At 28.3% G+C, this 27,873-nt stretch overlaps 7 protein-coding genes across 9 annotated transcripts in view; 3 read left to right on the forward strand and 4 right to left on the reverse strand.

Annotated features, from left to right (window-relative positions):
- Window positions 1–7,937: 7,937 nt before the first annotated feature.
- ast (single-strand DNA endonuclease protein asteroid) lies at window positions 7,938–10,037 on the reverse strand. Its single transcript, XM_017896819.1, has one exon. It carries the CDS (start codon window positions 10,035–10,037, stop codon window positions 7,938–7,940), a length of 2,100 nt encoding a protein of 699 aa, XP_017752308.1.
- A 585-nt stretch (window positions 10,038–10,622) lies between these two features.
- On the reverse strand, window positions 10,623–12,329 carry Ccs (copper chaperone for superoxide dismutase). Of its 2 annotated transcripts, XM_017896917.1 has the most exons (7): window positions 12,240–12,329; window positions 11,973–12,171; window positions 11,621–11,810; window positions 11,469–11,535; window positions 11,163–11,344; window positions 10,956–11,107; window positions 10,623–10,654 (listed from the first exon to the last, which is right to left on the reverse strand). In XM_017896917.1, exons 1-7 carry the CDS (start codon window positions 12,252–12,254, stop codon window positions 10,644–10,646), a joined length of 816 nt encoding a protein of 271 aa, XP_017752406.1. In that variant the 5' UTR covers window positions 12,255–12,329; the 3' UTR covers window positions 10,623–10,643. The 2 variants fall into 2 exon arrangements, with proteins under 2 accessions (XP_017752406.1, XP_017752405.1); XM_017896916.1 differs by lacking the exon at window positions 10,623–10,654 and having other exon boundaries at window positions 10,942–11,107.
- A 605-nt stretch (window positions 12,330–12,934) lies between these two features.
- Window positions 12,935–15,662, forward strand: LOC108545354 (basic salivary proline-rich protein 2). Of its 2 annotated transcripts, none has more exons than XM_017896914.1 (6): window positions 12,935–13,306; window positions 13,480–13,556; window positions 13,626–13,707; window positions 13,800–14,010; window positions 14,092–15,287; window positions 15,368–15,662. In XM_017896914.1, the coding sequence occupies exons 1-6, from the start codon at window positions 13,247–13,249 to the stop codon at window positions 15,575–15,577; spliced, it is 1,836 nt and encodes a 611-aa protein (XP_017752403.1). In that variant the 5' UTR covers window positions 12,935–13,246; the 3' UTR covers window positions 15,578–15,662. The 2 variants fall into 2 exon arrangements, with proteins under 2 accessions (XP_017752403.1, XP_017752404.1); XM_017896915.1 differs by having other exon boundaries at window positions 13,800–13,962.
- A 1,111-nt stretch (window positions 15,663–16,773) lies between these two features.
- Window positions 16,774–18,987, reverse strand: LOC108545357 (KDEL motif-containing protein 1). Its single transcript, XM_017896918.1, has 7 exons — window positions 18,753–18,987; window positions 18,314–18,525; window positions 18,032–18,243; window positions 17,715–17,959; window positions 17,362–17,599; window positions 16,988–17,287; window positions 16,774–16,893 (listed from the first exon to the last, which is right to left on the reverse strand). The coding sequence occupies exons 1-7, from the start codon at window positions 18,914–18,916 to the stop codon at window positions 16,774–16,776; spliced, it is 1,491 nt and encodes a 496-aa protein (XP_017752407.1). The 5' UTR covers window positions 18,917–18,987.
- Window positions 18,988–20,090: 1,103 nt separating this feature from the next.
- Fbxo42 (F-box protein 42) lies at window positions 20,091–22,254 on the forward strand. The gene is made up of 7 exons (XM_017896853.1): window positions 20,091–20,247; window positions 20,331–20,674; window positions 20,767–20,924; window positions 21,007–21,137; window positions 21,223–21,362; window positions 21,472–21,611; window positions 21,683–22,254. The coding sequence occupies exons 1-7, from the start codon at window positions 20,124–20,126 to the stop codon at window positions 22,215–22,217; spliced, it is 1,572 nt and encodes a 523-aa protein (XP_017752342.1). The 5' UTR covers window positions 20,091–20,123; the 3' UTR covers window positions 22,218–22,254.
- Window positions 22,255–22,538: 284 nt separating this feature from the next.
- fand (Pre-mRNA-splicing factor SYF1 fand) lies at window positions 22,539–26,545 on the reverse strand. The gene is made up of 15 exons (XM_017896852.1): window positions 26,466–26,545; window positions 26,227–26,375; window positions 25,828–26,149; window positions 25,468–25,767; window positions 25,242–25,383; window positions 25,013–25,164; window positions 24,720–24,940; window positions 24,473–24,635; window positions 24,283–24,396; window positions 24,041–24,203; window positions 23,855–23,964; window positions 23,579–23,782; window positions 22,999–23,218; window positions 22,766–22,912; window positions 22,539–22,627 (listed from the first exon to the last, which is right to left on the reverse strand). The coding sequence occupies exons 1-15, from the start codon at window positions 26,505–26,507 to the stop codon at window positions 22,551–22,553; spliced, it is 2,526 nt and encodes an 841-aa protein (XP_017752341.1). The 5' UTR covers window positions 26,508–26,545; the 3' UTR covers window positions 22,539–22,550.
- Window positions 26,546–27,017: 472 nt separating this feature from the next.
- Window positions 27,018–27,873, forward strand: part of Ccm3 (programmed cell death protein 10 Ccm3) — a 1,197-nt gene continuing 341 nt past the window's right edge. Inside the window, exons 1-3 of the mRNA XM_017896867.1 lie at window positions 27,018–27,207; window positions 27,388–27,565; window positions 27,663–27,795. Of these exons, the coding sequence (XP_017752356.1) occupies window positions 27,136–27,207; window positions 27,388–27,565; window positions 27,663–27,795 (383 nt within the window). The 5' untranslated portion in view covers window positions 27,018–27,135. The remainder of the gene's footprint in view (window positions 27,208–27,387; window positions 27,566–27,662; window positions 27,796–27,873) is intronic.

Below are 27,873 nucleotides of genomic sequence, written 5' to 3' on the forward strand. Positions count from 1 at the left end.
CCAGACAATGTTCGAAAAACAGTCATAATTTATACATGTCAGATTATTGGAATTCTATTGTAATGATTCAGGATAAAACATTCTTTATTAATTTAATTACCATATATACATATTTTAATAGATATTCTACATATATACATATATACATATAAATAATATTGCATTTATTATTAATATAAATTTCTTTTTTTCTTGTAATAGTAGTACTAATATAATATATTACATACAATTTCAAAACCAACATTTTTTATATAAGTAATTCTTAATAATAATTATTGATAATTGTTGAAAATAAACGTGCTCCAGGATTTCAACAATTTTTAAGCGTGTTACAGAAATCGAACGGCAGTTATATGTATAGGAAAAAGTCCAAAATATTGATTTCTATAACATAATAAAAAATTATCAAAATCCTAAAGGATTTTTATTACTTTCTAAATAATTATATTTTTTCTATCAGCATATTTAATGTAATTTATTAAAAACTACTAATTTTTGTTACATAATTTCTTTTTTAGCAATAAAATATTCCTTAATTATTTATGTGAAAATGATATACATATTTCACGTTTTTTAAAATATTATAATTAGTTGTAAAATATATTTTTCTTATATAAATACATATTAAGATAAAAATTAAATTAGATATTGAATCCGATTTCCTACTTCTAAGAGAAAAATGACAAGTATAGCCTTAACCTACATTCTATTCTGCACAAAAATTTCTAATTATTTGTCCTATTTTAATTTCTTTAATTTTTCATATATGGAAGGTTTCTTTATTATAATTGAGTGTTTTTCAATAACAGAAAGAATTTCAATATAAATCACGAAAAATAAGCATTTCTGTTGTGTAACAAAGAATTGAATGACATGCGAAAATTGGCTGAACTGATTGATCTTGTGTAAATGCGGCTAATGTGTGAACTTTATCAGGAGAGTGCAGGTCCTTCGAGTCACCGATTTAGTTGAAACGTTGCAGGTTTGTAGATTTCGTCATGCAGTTCCAGAATACATATCATTATGGCCGCAACTATTCAATAGTTTTTGAGATATTTATGATTAAAGTTTTATTACATTTTCAACCATAGATTTATTTCCAATAGTTTCCAAGTGCAGTTGTGACGGCAGCATTCGAGAATTCCTATGCTGGAGGTCCGGGATTCGATTCCCGTCTATAATTGGTAGTTTTTTTGCAATCTATTTTTTACTTTGTATTCATTTTTCGCTATGAAAACATTGTAAATAAACAATTGTAAATAAAATACCTTAATAAAAAAATTTATTTTTTACGCTTTCTTATGCTAGTATATATTTATTACAAAATAATAAGATTATGCAAGAAAAATACATTTTTATAGCAATCGTATTTACTACAGAAAGAAAATGAAAATATAAATAATTATCAGATACAGGAAATACAAAACCTATGTAAGTATTAAATATTAAATTAAACATTGTATAAGAATGTTGCTATAATTCCAACTTTGCTGTGCAATCATCATTCTGAAATATAACACATTAGTGTTAGACAACATTTCTCTATACTCTACATTTATCATTTAGCAACATTCAGACTCTATATTCAATTTATGTTTACCTTTCATAACAATTACCAAGTGTTCATTCTTTATCTCTTTAATGATCCTCATACTTAATGTTGATGCCACACATCCGTCTCTTGCATGTTTCTTGATTCGACACAATATACATTTCTTCTTCTCACTGTTTCCATTCAAACCACTCTGTTTTTTTTTATATACCTCAGCACCATCAATCTGAAACTTAACACATTAGGGATGATCACTGACTTTGACAACTGATATTAATATTTATTTAGATCAGGAATATAACATACCTTCAAATCTCACTGTATTATCTATATTTAGGTGTTATAAGAGATTATCACCTAAATTAATATCATTCCTTTTGTCTGCCTAAGCCATATCTATTTTCTGAATCTTTATTTCAGCATCAAAGATTCCTATCTTGTTATATGGTTAGGTAACCTATGTAACCTATGTTATATGGTTAGCAGACCTAGAATCCAATAGACATATTACAACATATTTGTATTGCAGCTTCAACCTTTTTTTGCTATAAAATATAATCCTTGACATCTAATGACTCTACGCTGGTGACATTCTATGAGTCCAATATTTCTCTACTGTTGCACGTGCCTGTTTATGTCCAAAGAATATTGTCTTGCACCTACTCTACGCTGTTATACCCAACAAACACAATTCAAAAACCGAATTTTGGAAATATTGGAGAAAAAAGTACATTGCACAGAACAATTTGAGAAACACTTGCACTTTCGCCACTATATTTTGAAAACACACGCTTGAAACCGAAAAGAAATATCCAATCCCGTTACAGAAAATTCCACTCTACGCGGATATATAGGAAAAACCAAAACCAAAAGTCTATTTTTCGAAATAGAAACCGAAAAAGTAAATTGCGTCGTACAATCTGACAGCCACTAACACATTCGGTACTATTTTAGAAAAACGCACACTCGAAACCGAAAAAAAATATTCAACCCCGTTAAGAAATAAATCACTCTATGCGAATCAGTGGAAAAATCCGATTCAAAAAGCCTAATTCAAAAGATAGAAGCCAAAAAAGTAAATTGCGTCGTACGATCTGACAGCCACTAACACTTTCGGCACTATTTCTCGAAAAACGCACACACGAAACAGAAAAAAAATATCCAATCCCATTATGAAAACAATTACTCTACGCGAATTAGTGAAAAAATCCTGTTCAAAAAGCCTAATTCAAAAGATAGAAGCCAAAAAAGTAAATTGCGTCGTACGATCTGACAGCCACTAACACTTTCGGCACTATTTCTCGAAAAACGCACACACGAAACAGAAAAAAAATATCCAATCCCATTATGAAAACAATTACTCTACGCGAATTAGTGAAAAAATCCTGTTCAAAAAGCCTAATTCAAAAGATAGAAGCCAAAAAAGTAAATTGCGTCGTACGATCTGACAGCCACTAACACTTTCGGCACTATTTCTCGAAAAACGCACACACGAAACAGAAAAAAAATATCCAATCCCATTATGAAAACAATTACTCTACGCGAATTAGTGAAAAAATCCTGTTCAAAAAGCCTAATTCAAAAGATAGAAGCCAAAAAAGTAAATTGCGTCGTACGATCTGACAGCCACTAACACTTTCGGCACTATTTCTCGAAAAACGCACACACGAAACAGAAAAAAAATATCCAATCCCATTATGAAAACAATTACTCTACGCGAATTAGTGAAAAAATCCTGTTCAAAAAGCCTAATTCAAAAGATAGAAGCCAAAAAAGTAAATTGCGTCGTACAATCTGACAGCCATTAACACTTTCTGCACTATTTTAGAAAAACGCACACTCGAAACCGAAAAAAAATATTCAATCCCGTTAAGAAATAAATCACTCTACGCGAATTAGTGAAAAAATCCTGTTCACAAAGCCTAATTCAAAAGATAGAAGCCAAAAAAGTAAATTGCGTCGTACGATCTGACAGCCATTAACACTTTCTGCACTATTTTAGAAAAACGCACACACGAAATCGAAAAAAAATATCCAATCCCATTATGAAAACAATTACTCTACGCGAATTAGTGAAAAAATCCTGTTCAAAAAGCCTAATTCAAAAGATAGAAGCCAAAAAAGTAAATTGCGTCGTACGATCTGACAGCCAATAACACTTGCGGCGCTATTTCTCGAAAATGCACGCTCGAAATCGAAAAAGAAATATCCAATCCCGTTAAGGAATAAATCACTCTACGCGAATCAGTGGAAAAATCCGATTCAAAAAGCCTAATTCAAAAGATAGAAGCCAAAAAAGTAAATTGCGTCGCACGATCTGACAGCCACTGAACACATTCGGCACTATTTCTTGAAAAAGCACCCACGAAACCGAAAAAAAATATTTAATCCCGTTAAAGAAAAGTTCACTCTACGCTGTTATGGCTAAAAAGCCTAACCGAGAAGCCTAATTTCAGAAATATAGGCGAAAAAAGTATAGTGTGTAGATCAATTTCACAGGCACTTGCTTTTCCGTTACTTTGTTTCATATATGCACCTTCAATCGTAAAATAATTGTCCCACTGGCTGGAGAACATTCTATTCTATGCAGGAGTAATGAAATATCTTAATGTACAATCAAAATTTAGAATGTAATAGCGATAATACATAACTATGTTGCAATTGAACGTCAAGATCGAAGAAAAATTGAAAAAACTATTATAAAGCTGCCTACTCAGTAATGTTGATTAAATATTCGAATGGGCAGTCGAAAGCTAGAATCTTCTACAGCAGATTGTAACGGACAATATGGTAATATTATAAGGTCCCGCATTCACACCACTTTATTTTGCACATGTATCGTTATACGATTTACACTATGCAACATCCCTTTTTTCACATCTAGTATATTAAGACCAAAGAAATGTTCATTCTTCGTAAAGTAATTAAAAGTCAATCAGCGATATCACTACTTCACGAAACAGTTTGAGATTTAATATTTCACTTTGTCTCGTGGGAATATTCCATCATTTGTTACCGGTATGCCCGCTTGCTGCTAACTGGAAGTTTGCTGCAGCCGGATACGCTAGGTATTTTTGTAGCGGGAAAATGTTGCATCTTTGAAATAGCTATGTGATAAAGCATCGATTTATAATATCAAACAATGTCTCTTATATTTAATAATATCAATAAAGCAATTATAAATATATTTCTGTTGCGAAAAGTTCCAAATTTCTATAATAAATTCATGAATTGGAATTATTTATTATTCCATTATACTAATGGAAAGACAAACCATTAGTATCTTCGGCAATGGTTCAAACACTTTATGCAATAACCATCAATAATGGATTAAGTAACAAGGAATTCATATCCAGAATTATATTAGAAAGCTTGCTAAGGTTGTCCCTTTACGATATAATTATAAAAGTTGATGAATTAATTGTAGACTACATGAAGTCACAGATGAAGGCGAGTGATTTTGTTCTTGGTAAAAAATAAAATGAAACTACGATGGTTATATGTTTAGGTACTTTTTATTCACTTTGAAAGTTTCACATATACACGTTAATTGTTAACAACATAATTCTTTGTTCCCTTTTTGCATCTATTAATTTATTTTTTATCCTTTCTTTCATTGGACTGAAAATATGACAGTCAATAAAAATTCCTACTTTCTATAACATAGTTATAATGTAAATAATAAACTAACTCTTTCTCTTTCTTTATAACTTCTAATTCTTCTTGAGTTCCTACTTTGTCATCACTTTCCCAATCGGTACTATGGTTTTCTTTCCTTTTTTATTTACAAGTCCAGGGGGTTCAACAGCTGGTTGTGAGCTTAATTTTGGATCAGTTAAATGATCATGAGCTGATTTGCCCTTACCACTAAACTTTTTATTTAATATCACAGATTCTTCTTTATCTTCCTCTACTTCTTCACCAAATGATAGAAGATTGAAATCTTTGTAAGAAAATTTTTCATTGTAAAGAATAATACTATCAGAGCTAAATTCTGTAAACATACATGATTTTTAGTTTACCGCTGCTGTCTTAGGTTTTGAATTGTCCTCTACTTCTTCGCTTTCCTGTACTATTATTTTTGGTATAATATCAGAAAATGGATTGTTCAATATTATAGTTTTTATCAATCTTGGAGGATAAAGTGGTCTATTATTCTACAAAAAAGAGGAAATATTATATTTATATCAATTCTTAATAAATTTTGTAAACATTAAATTTTCCTCATCTACAAGTGCTTCTTCAAGTTTAAGCATATTGTATATAGTTTCTCCAAGATTTTCCCAAAAATTGAATGTTTATTCTGCAAATCTGGTGTAGAACTAAGATTAAAGAAGAATTGAGAACCATTGTCATCTTTTCCAGCATTAGCCATAGCAATTAAATTTCATTGACAAAAACGTAATCTTGTATGAAATTTGTCCTAAAACATATATCCAATAATTATTTTTGAATAAAAAAGGAATTCATTTTATTTTTAAATCTAGTCTCATTTTAAATGGTTCTCCATATATTTTACCACCTTCTCCTGTGCCTGTGGGATCACCACATTGTGTTATGAATCCTTTGATAATTCTATGAAATATAGTGTCATCCTAATAACTTTTCATACATAATTGTATGAAATTTCTACATACCTTTGGAGTTCTTTTTGCCCATAATTCTAACTTAATATCACCAACAGTTGTTTTCATTATTACCTAATTATAACAAATATATTAGTTTTATTAATGTAAAATACTTTTAAAATAAAATTTATTAAAATTTAAATTTTTTATTGTAATTCAAATAAGAAATTATGTAATATATTAATATAGAAATTTAGAAAGTAAATATTGTATATCGGTTAAATCTTTAAAAACAGATATACAATCCATTGAAATATTATTAACTAATACTTATTACTTTACCCTTAGTGGCTCTTGAATATAAATATTATAATATTATATTACTCACGTTTGTAAGTCTTTTATAATAAAAAAATTCTTTGTCAATAATATTTCATATTAAATCTTTAGTCAATTATAAATCAGTCAACCAAATGGTTCTTTTCTCGAATAATCATCAGTAGGTAAGGCATACCTTTTACCTCCTTTTAACATTGGCTTTATTGGCCCAATAAATTCCATGTACCGTAGTCTCATTATTCCTGCAGCTGCTTTTGTAGTTTCCAAGTTCCTATAGATATTTCTACACATTTGTGCCTTAATGCAACATTTACAATCTATATTCAATTTAACTTTAATCATAAATATCTCAAAAACTATTGAATAGTTGTGGCTTAGGAATAGTTGTGGAATGGTTCTAGATTTTTTAATATGTACATAGATATGTACATATATCTTTTTAAATGTTTGCATTATTTTGATTTATTGTTTATATTAAGGACAATTCAACATTGTAAATGACATATAACATAATAATAAATAAAAAAAAACATATTTAAGAATAAAAATTAAATTTGCATTTATAGCATATTTTAATATTTCAGAACTAAAAAAAAAAGTAGTATGTGAAAATGTTAATCCTTAAAATTATGGCATCCCTTATGAATATCTGAACGATAAAATTATTATTTGTTAAACTTATAAATTTTAATACTACCTATAATAATTTTGAAATAATAATATGTTCAATTGAACTGTGTTAAAAAAATTTTTAGTTCGTATAAAATGAATTCTGATAACTTATCTAACTCACGTAAGCTATTATAAGGTTATATGTCCTTTTCGTTATTTTCGTCCTTATTTTCCTATTCTTAATAGTTGAAAAAATGATTAGGTTGTATTTTGATAACACCACAAATGATACGTGCAGCAGTGAAAAAGCTTCAGTTATATAAAGTTTATGTTCCATCAAATCTCATTAGTGATTATTTACGTCGATCGTACCCAGTTGAGAGTAATCTAAAAATATTTACTGAAGAATTAGAAAGAAAGTTGAATTGTGCTGTTCGCGTTGGATTAATATTGAAACACGGAGAAGATGCATATTATTTACCAACGCTAAGACAAGAAGCAAATGCGCTTAAAACGGCATTCACTGCTTTTTGGGAAATATATAAAAATGTAATTATAAATATTATTATATGATTTATTTAATTGATTTATTTATTTATTTTTTAGGATTCCAGAGTTCATTTTTCACAAGTCAGAAATCATAATAGAAATTGATTATATTTAAAAAATTAACTATAAATATAAAATGAGTTTATTAATTCATGTTATTTACAATATAAACATAGAATTAAAATAAAAACACAGATTATTCTAATTTTGATATTTATTCATTATATATATGAAATTACATAAACAAAATAATCACTATCCGATGAACTTCTGTTCTATTTGGATATTTAGATTTTTCTTTTTATTCTTTATTGACACTAATCTTGAAATATAGAGGGAAACCTTGATTTAGTTTTGAATAAAAGTATATTAAATAATTTCAAAAGGCTGGGAGACATATGAAAAGTGATATTGATATATTCGTCAATGTTAGAGCGTGTTTTAAAATTACTACACAGATTGTATAATAAAGTACCATGAAATACATTTTCAATTTTGGTTTGTAGATAAGGGCAGCCTAATAATTCATTCAAATCCATCATATGTATTAAACAACACTGAAATTCTGAAAATGTATGCACTATACCTCTGTCAAACATTTTTGGATTTGTAAGTAATTTCTGATCCATTTTAAAGTTAGAAATAAAAAATGGTGCTGCCAGTAGACAATCATCATAATCAATTTCATTAAAATCTTTAATGATTGTGTTATTTATCATAACATTGCACAACTTATGATAATTCTTTTTTCTTTTCTCAGATATAGTTTCAATTGTCTTCTGATATTTACTGAGAAAAGTATTCATAAATCTGTATTTCCCAATTTTAGAATCTATTATATTAAACAGCATACAAATAAACAAAGAATATAGATAACATCTATGAGATACAGGATTCTTCTGTTTCTGTATCCAATAATTAATACATGCAACATAGACTATCCATTCTTGTGGAAGTTCATTTATAAAATTAATATCTGTGATGCCCACAATATAATCAAAAATTATCATTTTTATAACTAATGGAGTTTCTTCAAGACTAGCTAAAGAATTAAGTTTATAAACACTTGTATTCTCTAAACCATATTTTATGGTATCTATGTACTTCAACTTCACTGTTGAAATATTGTGTTTGAAATTACATCTCTTTATGTAGCTCATATAACATATTTCACTATTCATTAGTGATTTCAAAAATCCAAATATAATTTGAAGAATTTCTAGACTACATTGAATAATAGGTGTATGAAAATAATCTTCTATCTGTGCATAAGGAATATAGAAATGATGAACAATTAAATCCATAAAATAACTTGGTATCATAGCTGTCTGATATTTCTTCAAAAACCATTGAGGTAAATTATTAATCACATTTATATTTTCATCTTTTTCTACTACTACTTCTTTTTCATCATCGCATTGCATGCATATCAATGTTTTAATATCTTCATTAAATTCAAGTCTTCTCTTCAAATGATATGTGCTTATTTGAATAATATAATCATTTGGGAAGTTGAAAGCTTTAAGTATTCTAGTAGGTAGATTATTATAATGATTTATATTGGCTACTATTAAATTTAATATTGTCTGGCGAATAGATATGGTTAATTTATGTAAGATATTAGTGATAGCATTATTTAAATTAAAATGACATAACCAAACCAAAATTCTTTCTATACGCTGTGTTCTTGATACTCTTACTAATCCTAGCTGATGAAAGAAATGCTTAAATACATTACAATCCACATAATCATTGCCCAACAGTGTTGCAAATAATGGTATTACTGATTTATGTAATCCATCAAAACATTGTACTAAGTATTTAAGTTTATATATTTTACATTTTATATAATTATGTCCAGTAGAACTTTTAATTATATTAATGTCCAATGTATTAAATGGTATGTATGATATATCAAATATATAAAAATCTGAATCAATGCTGAGAACTGGACAATTTAAGGTCTTTGCCAATGTAGCTATACTAGCATCAGCTTCCATTAGATCCTGTACATGACATATATTTTTTTCTTTTATTATAGACATAAAAATACGGTGTACAAATAAAGGATAATGCTTCATGTTTCTTTGACTATGTACGTCAAATTGTAATGCATTCTTTATCTTTCGTTTGCAACAATTAATACACGATTTTAATTTCTTTGATTCAGTTAAACCATCAAATATAATTAAAGGTGTAATATTACATTTTAATAAATTGTCAAAGAATTTTGTCACACATTCTGAATAATCACTGTAATCACCACCAAATACACAATTACATTTGGCATAAAATGTATATATTTGATAAGCGATGTTGTTTCCATCAATTATTAAATACGTATCATGTAAGTTGTAACATTTCAAATAAAGTTCTGAATTATCGTTTATATATGTAGTTAGTCCAAAAATACCCATTTTTTTGTAGTTTGGACCAAGATATAGAGAAATCGTAAATGAAGCTCTTAAGAATCGATTGATATCTGACTGGTAAAAAAGAAAAAAGTAATATACTGTAGTTTAATGCTACAGTAAAATGATTGGTTATTTGTTAGAACTTCACTAGTTGGGGCGAGGAGGGGGATGGTTAGTCTGATAAGGAGAGTGCAAATCCTTTGAGTCATTGATTTAGTTGAAACTTTGTAGGTTATCCAGTTCAAGAAAATGTACCATTATAAGGGCAACATCAGTTAATAAATATATATATAAAAATTTTGTATGATATTTTAAAGGATATATATTTATCTAACATATCTTGTTTTGTTACAGGATTAATTTAATTAATTTTATTTTATTTTTATGTACATTTAAATGTATGTAATGTTATATGTATTAATGTTATATGTATTAAATGTATATAACAATTTAGTTAATGGAAAATATTAACATCAAAACTTAATATATATATTGTATATAATCCATATATATTACAAAAAATATAAAGCATTTCTTTTGTGACATAGTGATATATATTATTGGAATGACTTATTTGCAAAACCCATTTTGCGGCTCACTACATGTTATTTACAATTTGGCTGAAAAAGGTGAAACAAATATATATTTTATTGTGTTATCATTGAAATAATTAAACAAATATATAAAAATATTATCAGTTAAAAAATCAAAACTTAATCATTCTTTAAAAGTTATCTATGAACACATAAAATGGATCATTAATTTTAAGTAAACATTAAGAAAACAAAATACATGTGCATTGAAGATGTATTGCATAAAAACATATTTGAAACCTGGAAATATACATGAAAAAAGATATTAAAAAGATACTATAAAGATACTAAAGCTAAAAGTTATCAGAAAGTATTTAGAATACTGTACAGTTGTTACTTGCTCCAGAATAATTAATAAACTCATGTTTATTTGTAAGTGCTTTATCCCTTTCATCCCATAACGTAAGTCCATCACAAGCACAGATCATCTTTGTATTTTGTAATAAGCCTGATGATCGAGCAATGATACCACAAGCTAGTCTGAAAAAATATATATGTGTTATGACAATGTTATATAATATGTTGTGCTGTTTACCTATTTCCACTATTTCCATCTATTTTAGATTGTGAGTTAGCACCTCTTCCCAAATCATCTGGCTTTTCTGTTATAACTAAAGATCTTCCAATAATATCAGGAATTTTTATAAATTTATCTATAATTCTAAAAGTAGTTCTACCAAAATTATCGACCATTATGTTTCCCAAATCTCCAACATGCTGTAATAATATTATTTTTATTCAAAGATAATTTATTGTGATTAATAACTAGTTATGCCTGTATTAAATTTATAACATTAACCAAAGTTTTCTTTGTAATATTAACAGAAATTTTAATATTTACCCGCTTAAATATATCATCTTCAGGTCCACCGTGTTCTGCATTAGTTGGGTTAAAATGTTCTCCAACACTAAAAATATAACATACGATACAGAAATAGAAAGAAAAGGTATAAGAAGAAAATCAAAATTAAAATTAAGAATATATATGCTTACCTATTACAACCTTGAGAAATATCACCACATTCGTGAATGTGCATACCATGTTTGCCAGATGTTAAACCATCGATAGTTCCATCTATGATACATCCATCAGGAGTTTGTGCAAATCTTATTACACCTATTATTTTATTATTTATACTGTATCCTGAATTTCCTCCTAATATTGCAACTGCACTAGAATTGTCTATAACATAATTCATATTTATATTTATATTTTAAAAATATTATATTTTATATTTTAAAATGTTATAAATGTTTTACTATTATTATTGTTTTTGCTATTACTACTACTATTACTGTCGTTTTGCTGTCGTTATAGATATTGTTATTGCCATTGCTATATTACCTCCATATCCTTTCAAAACAGCTTTTTTTCCAGATTCTTCAATTTTTTCTTGAATTATAGAATACGGTAAATTTGTCTCAATTATAACGTTTCCTTTTTCCAACGATATATCAATACTTTTAATTCCACTTATGCCGGTTAAAGTATTTCGTACTTTATCGACGCAATTTTGACAAGTCATATCGACTGCAAATTCAATCTAAAATTTAAAAAAATATGTATTATTATTATTATAATATTTATTTTTTGTTTATTTCTATAATTTACCTTTGTTGTGGACATTTTTATATATCTTTATATTATTTGCAAGCAAAATGTGCTAAATTAGTTTCTTTATATGGTAAAATAAGATAAATTTATCTTTACTGATTTAAGGTTATATTTTTCATAATATGATAAGATTATATACTTTTTACATGAGTGAATATCTTAATAAAATTATGGTGGTATCAGACGATATACTAAAACAATTTTCATCAGCAGTATTAGAATTTTTTTTACTAAAATATACAGGATGAAATAATGATTCGATATACGGGAATACCTTTTTTTTAGTCAAATTTAAATATAGTAATCTTTATATTTATTATTACAGCAAAATATAAATCTATAAAGCTACTTTTTTAATTTACATAGTAATAAAAAATTGAACTCATTTTATGAAACAGAAAATCTTTCAATCGCTAATTTTATCATAAATTGTAAATATTTATATTTATTAATAAATATATGGTCTTTTCAATATTTTTATTAAAATTATTTTTAAACCAATATAATATACATATTTTCATTAATATAAATTACTATGTAACAAATTTTGAGTTTTTATTGCTGTATTATCATGTATATTTTACCATGATAGTTCGCGTATTTGCCACATGGTACGCTCTTCTCCCAAGCTTTCTATTTTAGAAATGGATATTCACCATATCTTATTTGCAAAACTAAAAATTTTACGAAGGAATTACTAGCAACAATTCACTGTATTTAAGATTTCTCTTTTGTAAAGATCCATCTTAGTAAGTCGGAATTGTGAATTTTCGTGCTTTTAAAACAAAGTTACGTTAATGGTGGCTCCTTTTTGCACGTAAAGAAGGTACAGTGTAGCAATGTGGATAACGAATACTGTAATAAGGTCTTAAAGTTTCAAAGAATAGTATAGTGATTCAGAAGAAGAAGCTAGCGATTCATTAATTAAGTGAAAAAGAATAGGAGCAAAAATAAATTACATCTATCCGATTTTTCGACCTTCAATTGATAAGTTATCTGAAAACATGTCCGTGACCTTTGCTCAGCGCGGCAGGCCGCCACCGAATCCTGCTCAAATACAGAAAGTAACTAATATTACGTATTACTATTAATATTGTATTGTGTCATATTTTTAAAATGTTATTGTTATATAGTTTTATAATATTTTACAAAATAATATTTCATTTTAAAAAGTATTACAAAAAGATACTTAATATTTAAAATTACAATATTTTAAAGAATGACTTTGTTTGCACAGATGCTTGATGAAAATAGTCAGCTTATACAAACAATTCAGGAATATCAAAATAAAGGAAAACCTCAAGAATGTATACAGTAAGTGATAATTATTTTTAAAGTATATATAAATCACTTAAATAAATACATAATATGATTTCTTTTTAGATATCAGCAAATGCTACACCGTAATTTGGTATATTTGGCATCCATTGCTGATGCAAATCAAAATATACAAGCATTATTACCTGTAAGAGATATTCTAAATATTAAAAAAAATATTAAATCATAACATTTAAGTTGGGAAATATATGAACATTATTCTTTGTTTTTTATAATAAGCCTCCACAAGGAATTTCTAATGGGCCGCAACATGGTATGATGAACCCACAAGGTCTTCCTAATGCTCCTACAGGTTCAAGTGGACCTGGAGGTGATATGCCTCCAAATACTCAACCAACATTACCAATGTCAACCTTTAGTCAAGGACAACCAATATCGCAAGGTGGATACCGTGGTCCAGTTATGCCTGGACAAGGTCCTGCTATAAATAGTATGTTATATTTCAACTTAATATCTTTCACTTTTTAAAAATTAATCTTATTTTTTATTTTAATATCTTATTATTTCAAAGGACCTCCTACTGCTCCTGGACCACAACAATATAGAGGACCACAAGGATATCCTCAACAACCTTCTCAACAAAGTTATCCTACTCAGTATGCCAATCAAACTCCAGGATCTAATTATCAAGGACCACAGGGATCAGCATATACTCCAGGTCAACCAAATCAATATGGATCACCAAACACATCTCAACAACCGGGATATAGTACATCAACACAACCAACTTATGGTCCACCAACTACTGTGAATAGTTACGGTCCACAGCCAGGTGGATATCCACCACCAGGAACAACTCAGCCCCCTACAGGATATGGTCCACCACCACCAAATCAGCAAAACTACCCACCTTCTAATCCTTCTCAACAGAATTTTCCATCAAGTGGGCAACAACAACAACCTGGACAATATGGTAGTCCTAGTCCACAACCAAATTATCAACAACCTCCATCTCAAGCTCCACCACAAAATGCATATGGAGGTGGTCAACCTGGAAATTATCCTCCTCCTTCATCGCAAGCATATGCAAACAATGTTCCGCCTCAAAATTACCCAGCTCCTCCTACATCTAATGCTCAACCCCCTCAACCTGGATCTCAACAAAATACTGGTCCTCAACCAAATTATGGTAATCAGCCAAGCCCTGGACCTGGTGCAACACAATATGGTCCAGCTTCCACATCTCCACCATTTAGTACTGCCTCTGCCAGTGGAGTAAATACCTATGCTCAGAGTAGTCAACAGACTAGTACACCATCAGCTTCTACTCAAACGTACCCACCAAGTAGTGCTCCACCACCTACTTCACAGGGAGGAAGTTACGCTCCTCCAGGTCCTGCTCCATCTGGATATCCTGTGCATCAAACACCACATCCAACATCACATCCACCACATCAACCACCTCATCAATCTCCACATCAACCTCCTCATGCACCCCATCAACCATCTCATCAACCTTCACATCAATCAACTCATCAACCTCCTGCACATCAATCTCCACATCAATCACAACAGTCTCAACAGCAATCTCAGACACCACCACAGTCTCAGCAGCAACAGTCTCAAAATACTGCTCCAAGTGGATTTCAACCACCTTCAGGACCACCACAAGGTCCTGCTCCACCACCAGGACCACAACCACAGCCTGGATATGGTCCAGCTACTACACAGACATATGTACCACCAACACCAGGCGGACAGCCACAGGTATTAGAAATTTAAAAACAATATTTTTTAAATTGTTTTTAATACAAATTTTGTATTTATAAAAGATATGTAAATTCTAGGTATATACTCCTCATCCGCCTCAAGGTGGTCAACATTATGGACATCCACAGTATCCTCCTCAAAGTTATCCACCACCACCAGCAGGACAGGGATACCCTCAATATCCACCACGACCACCTGGTGGTCACATGCCTCCTCCTCCTGGACCTCAAGGACCTCCACCACCAAATCAGTATGGTGGTTATGGATATCAACCGCCTCCACAATAAAATACATATTAATGTAAATTCGTACGATATTCATTCTAATATAAAAATGATTTAACTACAAACGCAGAACAAATGGTATATAAAACTTTAATTCTTAATAGCATATCGTCCAGTGTTACATAATGAAACAAATAACAGAAAATATATATTACTAAAGAAAGGTGCTGTTAAAATTTCATTATGACTATAATGGTGAAAAATTGTTCAGAGCTTTTGAACAATTTTAATTATCTTAGGTAAGATATGCGATTTAACATTACATATAAACAAAACTTGTAAACACTGCAAATTGTATACGTATTTTTATGTGTTCAAAAAGCTTCAAAGAATATATTTTGAAAGTTTTGTTTTATGAAAAATTACATTGTTCAAAAAATATTTGAATCACTAAAATATTGCTATAAATCAATTAATGAGATATCATGATTTTAGTTCCATACATTTGTATTTCATATTTACATAAAGAGTGATTTCTGTATAATATTTTTTTGTATGTTTAAACGACTATAAATCTTTATTATTTAAATTTGGCATATACACAAACTCATACAACGCTTAGCAACGTGTCTAGTTTGAAAATTTCGGTATGGATAATACAGCATAAACATATCTGTTACACCAAGATAGGATATATGGAACATAGTACAATATTGTACTATCTAATTTACAGCTTTCAGTATACGTTTGTCTTAGAATTAATTTTATATTTACTTACCTAATTTTATATTTTCTTGATTATTATTAAATGATTTATGAATCTATATATTGATTCTTTGTCTTTTGCCTTGAATAATTTTTTTTATTTTTTCAAGTACATAAAATAAATCTTCACTTTGGTAACAGTATATTATAATATTTAATTTTACCTTTTAATTGCTTTATATTATGAAATATATATGTATAATATTTTTGTCTGTTTTTCGTTTATATAGCTTATTGTTTAAATAAAAATCTGAATGATTAAAATTGGAAAAGAATTTCATAAAACAATATATTTTCATGTGGTAAAATCAAAACTGGAGTTTTTTAACATTGGAATATCTTGAGTACTTTAAAATCAATTTTTTTTCTTTTGCTGCTATTTACTGTAAAGCAATGACATCTGTTAGTTACGAAAAGTATACAAAAGTTTCATGTATGGTATTTATGCATATAAAACCAAGCATAAGAAATAAATTGTATTAATAAGAATTCTCTTATAACTCTTCTTTAAATTTTATGTTGTTGTTGTAGCATGTACAAGAATGCTTGGGTTGCAATACTTCTTCCATGTTATCTAATACTTTAATTTTACTCTTTAAGCGTTTACTCCATTCCTAAAGTGTAAAGAAAACATGTTATTCTATGACATACATTTAAAGGAAAAATAAACGAAGTTGAATCTCTATAATTTTAACTGAAATTTCTCACATGAAACAAAGCTATATGGTAGCATAGCACATGGTGTGGTAATAAATTATCTCTTGCAAATTGTCTAGCAGATTTGACAATTTTTAATGCTTCCTGGTCATGACTTTTCGCCCAAATAATTTTTTTAACAAGATCTGACAAATTGTTTTTAACAGGCACATAATGTTCTCCAGGTATGAGATTGTTGTAAAAAAATTCATAGTATTTTGATTCTTGCTTTAATACTAAAGCATCTCCAGCAAGTAAGTATGGAAATCGATATGATGCTACTGTACCATCAATATTTAACTGATACTTATACTGCACAAATGTTAATGCTTTTCAGTTATTGATACATTTGTAATTGAATTGCATAATTCACAGATTTATTTTACCTTAAAATAATCAAAGAAAGATACATGGCTTTTTCCAGGGCCATATTTATCTATTTTATCTTTAAAGAAGAAAAAATTGGTAATTGACACATTAAATAAGTCAGGATATTTTCTCGAAATATCAATTAAATCGAGTCGTTCTCTACAAGAATCACGACCACGCCAAAATACTTTTTCTATTTTTTCTTTCCACTGTGTATCAGTATTACCTTGTATAGACAGCATATCTAACATTACCCTGTTTTATGTGTAATATTAATAAGTATAAGAATATTTAATATATCGTATTATATATATTATATATATAAGTCCTTCATTTAAAATAATTATTTGAAATGTGATTGAATATTTACCTCCTCATTGCTTCCAATGATGATTCTGTGATATCATAGGTAGGCATAACAATATCTTTTGTATCAGAAGAGCCACACCAGGAAAAGATGGGATAAATGTTACTTTTATTTGAAACAAGTGGCCAATCTCCCAAATTCACAAAAAATTCAATATCTGGTAATAATACTTTACGAGTAATAGAAAGGAGGATAGAATCCATAAATATTTTAAAGCCTACATAACGCCCATAACATTTCCTAAAAATCTTATTTCATCTAGTTTAATTAAAAAATAGTTCTAAATCAATGTCAAAGTTACAAACTATAATAACACTTACTTTGTTAGACTGAACTATGTAATGACATAAACTGATACTCTCTGGTCGGTCATATGCTTTTATAATATTTTCACGTATTTTATCAAAATCTACATTTGTGAAAGGAATAAGATCACTGTGTATTTGTGTATAATTTGTGAGACATTTTAAATTTTCGAACCAACTATCAATGGAAGGATTTGGGCAGTAACATTCTTCTTCATAAATAGGTCCTGAAAATTTTGATTCAACTATTACTATTGCACAAAATATATCTTATATAATAGATAACAAATCCAATACCTTTAAATTTCATTGATAAAATAGGTACATTATAATGTTTTATATTAATTTTCAATTTCAAATTGAAACATGTATTATGTAATTTATATCTAACAATAAAACTTCCATCCTTACAGTCTAAAATTTGTGTCCATATATGACATGTATGTCCTTCTGCGGCTTGACCTTGTATGGAAATAGATAGTACATCTTTTCCAGGTGATTCTGTTAAACTTAAACATATTTATAAATATTTTTGGGTAGGTGAAATACAAATAAATGTGAACGCGCGCACGCACGTATGTGCAATACACATGAGCCCATGCACGTACACGCATCCACATCCACTCATCTACAGTCGCACACACATAATATAACTTTAATAATTAATGCAAATTTTAATATTTTTTATATTTTATATGATATAGTCATTTATATACAATAAGAATAATAATCATACTTTTTTCCTTGTAAGTCAATAAATTGTAGAAAAATATATCTTGCTCGCATTGTTATTTTATCCGGCTTTAATCCTGGACCCCAAATTATTGTTTTTGGTGGATTTATTTCAACATTCTTCACTTCTTGGCAAATAAATAACAATAATATTGATATGAACATCATTTTTATACAGAATAACTGCAAAACACGGCATAAAACACTACATAAGGTACACTGAAAAAACGTAAATACAATTTGTGTACTAAGCTCATTGACGCTAAGATTTATAAAAAATGTAATCAAAGTGACATTTTAATTACCTCTTAAATATTAGTACATTAAATACATTTATGAAATAAAAATTTGATAAAAAAATGTCTATTTTGAAATAAATTCGATTTAGTTATTCGATAATATTATCTTTGAAATTTAGACGTATTAACAAACGAAAACTTATTATTGTCCAGAATTATCTTTTTTGAATTATATTTTTATATAAAAATATTTTGCATGCATAGATAAAGAAAGCAATTGCTAGAAAATTGATAAAAGAATGAAGTTAATATATTTGAAAAATTTTGTAATTATTATCAAACAAATTATTATTTTTTAGTAGACAAAATACTAAGAAGAATTACGACGGAAAAAATATTGATTTGATTATATTTCTGATAGATCCACCGATTCTATATAAAAATAAAGAACCCATATTTTTCTCATTGGCCAAAACAGTTACATCTCCAAATCAGATAATATAGTATCGCATGACGAAGAAAAGAAACTGAGACTGAGTAGGATAGAATGATAACAAGCAATCCGCGAACTTTAAAGCTTTCGCGTAGACATTTATGATAACATTTAAAATTGTATATTATCAGGATACGAATGTACAACTTTGTAACGTGTATCATAATCAACATGCGTGTAACGGCTTTGCGAAGGAATTAGACGGTGCGAATAAAGTACTGTTCTTGCTTTTGTACCGTCTCGTAAGACATTTTCTTAGTAACGTATGGTAAAGACCCACCTCTAACATTATGTCGCAATTTCATATATGATTTTTATTCTTAGGTTATCTTTGTTTACAATAATCTTATGAGAATCGTAGTAATTGTTCTGTATAATTTGTGATTTATGAGAAAGTTAAGTAAAATGCACAATATGAATGTAAATATCTATTATGCCATGAAGGTGTATTGAATTTGTCATGTACAAAAATCTCATAATTTTTAGGTAGGAATCTTTCCAATTTGTGAAATCATAAGAAAGTGATAAAAAGAACAATTTTTGATCGTTTGAAATAATAATAACTTTGATTTAAGAATCTAAAAAAATTGTATATAATAAAAAGCTTTATCTATAGAGCATTTTTAATAATCATTAACAAAAAATGGAATGTAATATCGACGATTTACCAGATGTCGTTTTAGAATACATTTTAAGTCTTATTCCACCATACAAAAATCTTCAAGAATGTAAACTTGTATCCAAAAGATGGTTCCGTGCTACTAAGAGTATGTAAAATGTTTATTCTGAATATATGTAGTTTTTGATTTGTAATTTTTAAGGATTAATAAAATCCTTATTTTTGTCACAGATGTAATACAACACAATAAAGCACATTTTCACAAATCCGTAGCATACGGATCATTGCTTTGGAGTCCATGGCCACCCGAACATGGAACACCTACAATTGCAAAGAGACATTCACATTCTGCTTGTACATATGAAAACTCAATGTATGTCTTTGGTGGATGTACTGCTAGATACACAACATTCAATGATTTATGGAGATTAGATCTAGATACAAGAAAATGGATCAGATTAATTACCATGGGAACTTATCCATCTCCTAGAGGTTGTGCTACTATGTTATATTATAAAAAAAGTTTTATTTTATTTGGTGGATGGTCCCATCCAGAACTATGTTCTGTATATCAGGTACTTTTGATTGAAACTCATAAATAACAAGAATAAAAATATTTAAATTATCCAAGTAAAAAAATAGTTGATATTGTTATGTATATTTTTAGCAATTGAAATTTTACAATGAATTACATGTGTATTCTATAGAATCCAATAGATGGATTGTTATAAACACCTTGGAAACACCTCCACCTACTTCAGCACATTCTGCATCAATCCACAAAAATTATATGATTGTTTTTGGTGGTATATGTAATGGATATAGGTAATACACCTGGAGTTATTAAACATTACTTAACTAATTACTTAATTTGATTTAATAACAACAAGGTACTATTTTGAGACAGATCCAATGACGTGTGGTGTTTAAATCTAGATTCTTATAGTTGGCATAAACAAGCTACTTCAAATTTGAAGCCACAACCACGCTATGGTCAGTGTCAGATTGAGCTTGGAGATAAGCATCTTCTTGTATTAGGTGAGATTTCTAGAAAAAATAATATTGAGAATGTTTCTAAATCTTTGTTATAAATTGATATGAGTTTAAATATATAAAATATTAGGTGGTTGTACTGGACCTAATGATGTTATGAATGATGCCTGGTTATTGAAAATGGAAGGTACAGCATGGACATGGAAAAAAGTAAATATGCACAATACAGAGTGGGCACCAACGCGTATTTGGGGTCACCAGGCTTGTAAGGTAACAGTTATAACATTGCTTATTATTTTGTAAAGTAATAACAAAATATTATTAATTTAAATACTACTTTTTATGTTTTATATTACTTGTATCTGTTTTAACTAATTAGGTTGGAAACTATGTTGTTGTTCTTAGCATAAGTAAATGCCAAAATAAGCCAAATGATATGAGTATATCGTTCAAAAAGGTTACTTGCCAAACAGCACCTTCAGCAAGAACAAGTAATGCATCTTCATCATTACATGGAAGGTTCGGATATTTAAGTTTATTATTAATTGATTATAAAATTACTAAAATTTATAATTATATTTTATTTTTAGACAAGGAAGTGTATCTCATGTTGATAGAGATGTAAACATTAATGGACGACATGGTTCCTTCTCAGGAATATCAATACAAAATCCACGTCCTTCACACCATCCCCCTAATATTAAAAAAAATTTTACGTTATGTTATGATAATATGTTAAGTATGACCGCTTTTCGCAATGAACCAGTACGTTATAATAGTCACCGACAAAATCAATTAGAATGTTTTCATAGAGTGGCAGAACGTGTGAGATATGAAAAAATGCAATCAAAATCTGCAAAGAAAGCAAGAAATACTTTGTCTATATTTGTTTTGGATATTACAAATGTCTTATGTGATGAATGCAGTGCTTCGTGGATTCCTTTACAACGTAATGGTCAGTCGGGTCCTAATGAAAGAGTACTTTATTCACTCGTAGCTGGTCGTGGTGAACTAATAGTATTTGGAGGTATTGGAAAAGAACAAGCATCCAGCTATCCTGAGATGTATGAACCTAAAGTTTATAATGATCTCCATTTTATAAATCCCCCAAGATATGTTATTTAATATCTTGTAGAAATAAATAATATATTTCTATGTTCGATGGAGGGTAGTTTAATTTTGTTAGCATTGGATTGAATTCTATTATAAATTATTATTTACTGAAAATTAGATTAACTGAAAAGTAAAAATGGTAATAATATCAAAACATTGTAAAAACATTTTATGACAAATAGTTTTAAAATATTGATTTATTTTTTGTGAAAAGGAAAATGACAGAGAAATTAATTTTTTTGTTGAAAAATAACAATTGTTAGCTATACAATGCATATCAACTATAAATCTTATGATTTTATTATGAATTATATTATCTTCTTTGTGCTGTAATTTATGTATGCCTTAATCATCTTCACCATCAGCTGTTTTTAAACTACCAAATACTTGTGAAGGAATAGTTTGCTTTTCAATAGGTATATCTGAAAGTAAAAACGCAAATAAAAAAATGAGATATGCAGTATGTGTTTCACTATTAAAACTGTTTAAAGCAATTTATAAACATACTATATGTAATAAAGTGTAATAAAAAATTTATCGTGTTATATGTTTTATATTACCTTCTTCTATATCTCCTTCATTGTCATTAACATCATCAATATCAATATTTATTTCATCAGGATTATTTACTTGAGATTCGGGCTTACCATCTTTTTCTATTACACCACGAACAAATTTAATACTATCCTTATATAAAGTAACGTTATCTGCAATATTATATTTACTAATTTAGTAAAATTCAATATTTTATTTTATGGATTAGATTATATTTTTTATGATAAAAGAATAAAACCTGTATTCTGTGTTTTACTATCCAAAAGACACATTGCATCTGTTGGTACATCAGATGATGGATTTGATGCATTATTTAACATTTGTGCAGACATCATATTTACTTGAGTGTTATACATTGCTTGGACACTGCGTTTAATTCGAAGCATTTCACGCATGGTATCTTCATTACCATGTCTTACTTCAAACTCTTTCCATATTTGCCAGAAATTTGAAGCCATCTAAAAGAACAATATATATGTATATATATACGTGGAAAGAATAACATATATGTAATTTTAATATCATTCATAAATTATTCAATTTGTTGATTGTGATTATTAAACGATGCATCAATACTACTAATTATTTGTATATTTAAGATACAAACAAAAATTGTATAAATTTTAATACAAGTAATTTAATCACACGTTTTACAATAACTTTCTTTCTTATATGCTTCTTTCTGGAACGACTATTAATTCGTAACTGACTGTTTTCACTGTCAATCTGTGTGACATTCATCACATTTCATATTCATTATCATTAATTGATGTTCTCATATTTGTTATCGAACAATATAATCAAACGATATTTCATACCCTTGGATCGCAAATTTGACTGCAGTGTGCATAAATTGCTCGAGCTCTGTCAACTTCCCCTAATTTTGTCTCCATTTCTGCGAATCGTAGACACATTTCTCTCGTATTGTCTTCGTTAAGTACTTCAATAGCTTTCTCGTATATTTGCCTAGTTTTTGGTACACCGTATATATCTGCTGCTTTTTTAATGTATATGTTGAACATCTTTAAGAATATATATATTGAAATTTTATTGAATGTATTTACTTAATTCTCGTAAAACATTGACCTTTATACCTCAAATCTTTCTTCAGGAAGAACAGCGTTTGTTGCTCGTTCATACACAGACATTGCATGTCTGGCCAAACCGTGTTCTTCTTCTAATTTTGCATAAAGTAAATACAAGGCTGCAATAACAAAAAAAAATCATTCTTTCATTTCTACTATATGTATAACTGTATTAAACATTATATGAAAATATACCTTTAGCATATTTTGGTGGACAAAGTTCTAAACACTGTTCAAATAAATCTCGCGTTCGTTCTAACTTCGTTCCACCATAACGTTTCAAAAATTTAGTAAGATATGTATTCCATATATCATAAATGTTAGGCCATTTGAAGAGTGCAATGCCTTTTTCATAAGCCTATAAATAATGATTAAATATTATTGATGGTGATAACTTACTAATGTGTAGTAGTATGCTAATATATTTCAATGTATACCCTAAAAGCTTCTTCAAAATATTTATTTTCTTCTAAAAAGAGACCATAATTAATAATGATTTGCGGCGTTGCAATTTTTAGATCTATAATTTTATCATACACGGCTTTGCATGTCTGTCAAGAAAAAATTATAATTAAAAATTACAAAATATATTTGACAAAAATATAAAATATATTTTACGAAATATACCTTAAAAGTACCAAAACTTTCTTCTAAATCAGCATACATAGACCAAATTTTTAAAGATTTATATAATCTCATTTGAACTGTTTCAGTCTCGTCGTGATAAGCTACTTTGCGAAATGGCATAGCTGTAGCACGATGCATAAGTTTTAATGCTTCTTTATAATTTCTAATTGAACAAAATTATTATGTTAGCCATAAAATATTAATGTATTTAGAAACAAATATTTTACGAAATAATAACATAGGGTACCCATGTCTAATTTCCATTTCTGCCCATTCACACCATACAGAAGCAAGATCATCAACTTTAGTATAAGGAACATGAGTTGCTTTCTCAAACACTACTCTTGCATCTGCTATTTGACCATTTTCTTCATAAAATTTACCAAATTCAACCCACAAAGTATGTAATTTACCTACTGCTAATTGTGGTTGCACAGTTTGGACAGCTTCTGTATATGTATTAATAATCTGAAAGATTAATTACTTATTATTAAACTAATGATATTAAATTAATATTAAAATTACATTAATTTTTGATACCTCATGTGGCTGCCCTTCATAAAGCCTAACTCTTTTGTGCCATTCTTGAACATTATGAGGATTTTGCCTGAGTAGTACAGAATTTAAAAGTAATAAGCGTCTCTCCATTAAATGTTCGAATCGTGCTAATCTCAATTCCAAATCTATGTCATCTGTAAACATAATTATAAAAAATAAAAAATTACAATTTTTATATTATAAAAGATATATGTATATATGTATCGAATACCATCTTCAGTAGGATATTTTGCAGCTTCTTCCATACGTTTACTAAGACTAAGTTCTTCAAATTGTGCATAGGCATCAAACACTTGGGTAAAATCTCTAACAGTAGTCACTGTTTGTATTGCTTCCTCATAAATATCTCTTGCCTATTTAAAGTAAAAATATTACAATTATATCTTTACAAAGGATAAAAAGTTATATTTTTATAAAAATAAAACATTTGTTAATACCCTTTCAAATAAACCACTACGAACATAATAATCTGCTAAAGAATTCCATAAAGGACCTAGCTGATCAGTGTAACGTCTCAAACCACCTCTAATAATTGCATCTACATTAAGAGATTTTATTTTAGAAGGATTCTTTGATATCAAATCGCACAACTCATTCCACAGTTGATGATTAGACTTCCCATGCTTTGAAACAAAATCATCTTGATTAACAATTTGTGCAAGTTTCACAGCTGCTTCATCAAGTCTTTCAATTGATATCAAGTATTCTATATACTCTTCTGTATCTTCAGGAGCTAACTGAAAATAATCTGTACATTATCAAATGACTATTAAAATAAATAAAATATTCTATCTTACCTTAAGATATCGTCTAAAAACTCTGACTGCAGTTTCATATATATTATGTTTTTTCAAAAATTCAATGTACAATGGCCATATACGATGATGCTGTGTAATAGGAAGAGCTCTAAGTGCTCTATCGAAAACTTGACGAGTACGTGTAATATAACATTGTTCTGTCATTAATATACAATAATCCATCCAAATTCTAGGCATTTTATGCATAAAAACTAAAGCACGTTCAAATGCATTATTTACATCTTCATAAAGAAGGTCTGTTATGCATCTTCCTTTTAACTGGCTGACACGTTGGCGTAGATAATTATACCATAACTTATAACTAATAAAAAGGTAACCTTGAACACTTTATAAAAATTGATCTAATAAAAGAGATTGTACAAGACATAAAGCCTTTACCTTCCAGGAAGTTCCTTTAATGCTCGTTCATATACAATATTTAAATTATTACTTTTAGTACTTTTTAAATGATCTATATAACGTTGCCAATGTTTCACAGAATAAGGATTTCTTAAAATTTCCTCTTCATATGGTAAGTCTTCTTCATTCTAATAAATAAAATGACGTTAAAGAAGCACAAATAAAATAAAAGTATTATTGTATAAAATGAAAAGGATTATTCACGATGAATTACTTACAAAAATGTATAAGTTTCCCTCTGGATCTTTGCGTTCCAACATTACTGAAAATTTTAATACTCATATATGAGATATTTAATTTAATTGTAATAAGAAATTAACAGTATTTCATATACGTAATTAAATAATAATTGTAATAGGTTACTTCGTTAATGTTTTGATGCTACTTGTTTAACTTGTGCTACGTTAAGGCGCTATTGCATTAATCGTAACTCGGAATCATTTAATACTGTAATTGAATCTAATAGGGAGTATATCTATTTATTAAATGATATACTTAGAAATGCAATATTAAAAATATCTATCAAATAATAAAACAATAAAATATTTCACATATTGAAAATACTCTTAAATTTTTAGAATAATTATTATTTCGAATTATTCTACTGTTAAAATTAATAAAAAACTGTAAAATAATATGCATTCGAAGAAAATTTAAAATAAGAATGTTCACCTGAAAATTAAGTTGCACAACCTGTTTACCTCGTTTTGGAATGAGACACTGAACGTGACAGATGTCATATCAGAAATATGATCGAAATAGATATTTTTTTAATGTAAACAATTCGATTTATATCAAATCTAATCAATTAAAAAATCAACTACCAGTATTTCACTTATTATAAATTAATTACGTTTGAGCTGTATTTATAAATAAACGTTATAAAGGATGACAATGGGCGATGAGACTCCAGTTACATCACTGGTTCTTCCTGTCATCTTAAGACCAATATTAATGAAGGTATTGAAAATTTCTTTTACTAATAAATCGCAAAAAAATTTGTAAAATAGATTCTTTAAATGATAAACAAAATTTTTTACTTATTTAAATTAATTGCTCAAATTATTTTAATTACCTTAAATTATTTTAATTAATTTAATGATTTAAAATTTAAAATTTCTTTAACTGACTGTTATATAGTTAGAGAGACAAAATGTATTGGCTGCTCAAACATTACGTACAGCTTTATTAAAAGCTGAAAATTCTCACCCTGGAATTACACATGATTTGATTCTTGGTATAATACGACGAGCAGAACTTAATTTTGATATGAATGAAAGTGTTCTAAGATTACAAGGAGCAGCTTCTGAATATGATGGTATAATTACTATATAATAAAGTGAAATGTAAATAGTTAGGTATAACTATATTTAATATAGCTAATATTTTGTTTGCTTTGTATATTACAATTATAGTTGTAGAATATAGATCTGCTAGGTCTGAGGATGCATTTCAAGAATTAAATCGTAAGTCAACTTCCTTGAAAAGAATTCTTAGCAGAATTCCCGATGAGATAACAGATCGTAAGACTTTTCTCGAAACAATCAAGTATGTTTTTATACCTACGTATATCACTGAAATTAAAATTCTCTTTAATTTTTTATATATAGTATTCTTTTAATATAC

The sequence above is a fragment of the Eufriesea mexicana genome, unplaced genomic scaffold, assembly GCF_001483705.2.
Source record: "Eufriesea mexicana isolate 0111107269 unplaced genomic scaffold, ASM148370v2 scaffold395, whole genome shotgun sequence".
NCBI classification, from domain to species: domain Eukaryota; kingdom Metazoa; phylum Arthropoda; class Insecta; order Hymenoptera; family Apidae; genus Eufriesea; species Eufriesea mexicana.

What these genes read in the sequence shown, in the direction of transcription:
- ast (XM_017896819.1), bottom strand. Translation starts at nt 10,037, where the DNA reads ATGGGTATTTTTGGACTAACTACATATATAAACGATAATTCAGAACTT.
- Ccs (XM_017896916.1), bottom strand. An exon ending in AAGATGATATATTTAAGCGG is followed by an intron (nt 11,345 to 11,468) that starts GTAAATATTAAA and finishes ATATTATTACAG; the next exon opens with CATGTTGGAGATTTGGGAAA. An exon ending in GATGGAAATAGTGGAAATAG is followed by an intron (nt 11,108 to 11,162) that starts GTAAACAGCACA and finishes ATATTTTTTCAG; the next exon opens with ACTAGCTTGTGGTATCATTG.
- LOC108545354 (XM_017896914.1), top strand. Translation starts at nt 13,247, where the DNA reads ATGTCCGTGACCTTTGCTCAGCGCGGCAGGCCGCCACCGAATCCTGCT. An exon ending in ATATACAAGCATTATTACCT is followed by an intron (nt 13,708 to 13,799) that starts GTAAGAGATATT and finishes TTTTATAATAAG; the next exon opens with CCTCCACAAGGAATTTCTAA. An exon ending in ACAAGGTCCTGCTATAAATA is followed by an intron (nt 14,011 to 14,091) that starts GTATGTTATATT and finishes ATTATTTCAAAG; the next exon opens with GACCTCCTACTGCTCCTGGA.
- LOC108545357 (XM_017896918.1), bottom strand. Translation starts at nt 18,916, where the DNA reads ATGATGTTCATATCAATATTATTGTTATTTATTTGCCAAGAAGTGAAG. An exon ending in TTTATCAATGAAATTTAAAG is followed by an intron (nt 18,244 to 18,313) that starts GTATTGGATTTG and finishes CAAAATTTTCAG; the next exon opens with GACCTATTTATGAAGAAGAA. An exon ending in CTTTCTTTGATTATTTTAAG is followed by an intron (nt 17,288 to 17,361) that starts GTAAAATAAATC and finishes ACATTTGTGCAG; the next exon opens with TATAAGTATCAGTTAAATAT.
- Fbxo42 (XM_017896853.1), top strand. Translation starts at nt 20,124, where the DNA reads ATGGAATGTAATATCGACGATTTACCAGATGTCGTTTTAGAATACATT. An exon ending in GGGGTCACCAGGCTTGTAAG is followed by an intron (nt 21,363 to 21,471) that starts GTAACAGTTATA and finishes TTAACTAATTAG; the next exon opens with GTTGGAAACTATGTTGTTGT. An exon ending in TCTTCATCATTACATGGAAG is followed by an intron (nt 21,612 to 21,682) that starts GTTCGGATATTT and finishes TTTTATTTTTAG; the next exon opens with ACAAGGAAGTGTATCTCATG.
- fand (XM_017896852.1), bottom strand. Translation starts at nt 26,507, where the DNA reads ATGTTGGAACGCAAAGATCCAGAGGGAAACTTATACATTTTT. An exon ending in AGGGAAACTTATACATTTTT is followed by an intron (nt 26,376 to 26,465) that starts GTAAGTAATTCA and finishes TTTATTTATTAG; the next exon opens with AATGAAGAAGACTTACCATA. An exon ending in GAAATGGAAATTAGACATGG is followed by an intron (nt 24,636 to 24,719) that starts GTACCCTATGTT and finishes TTGTTCAATTAG; the next exon opens with AAATTATAAAGAAGCATTAA.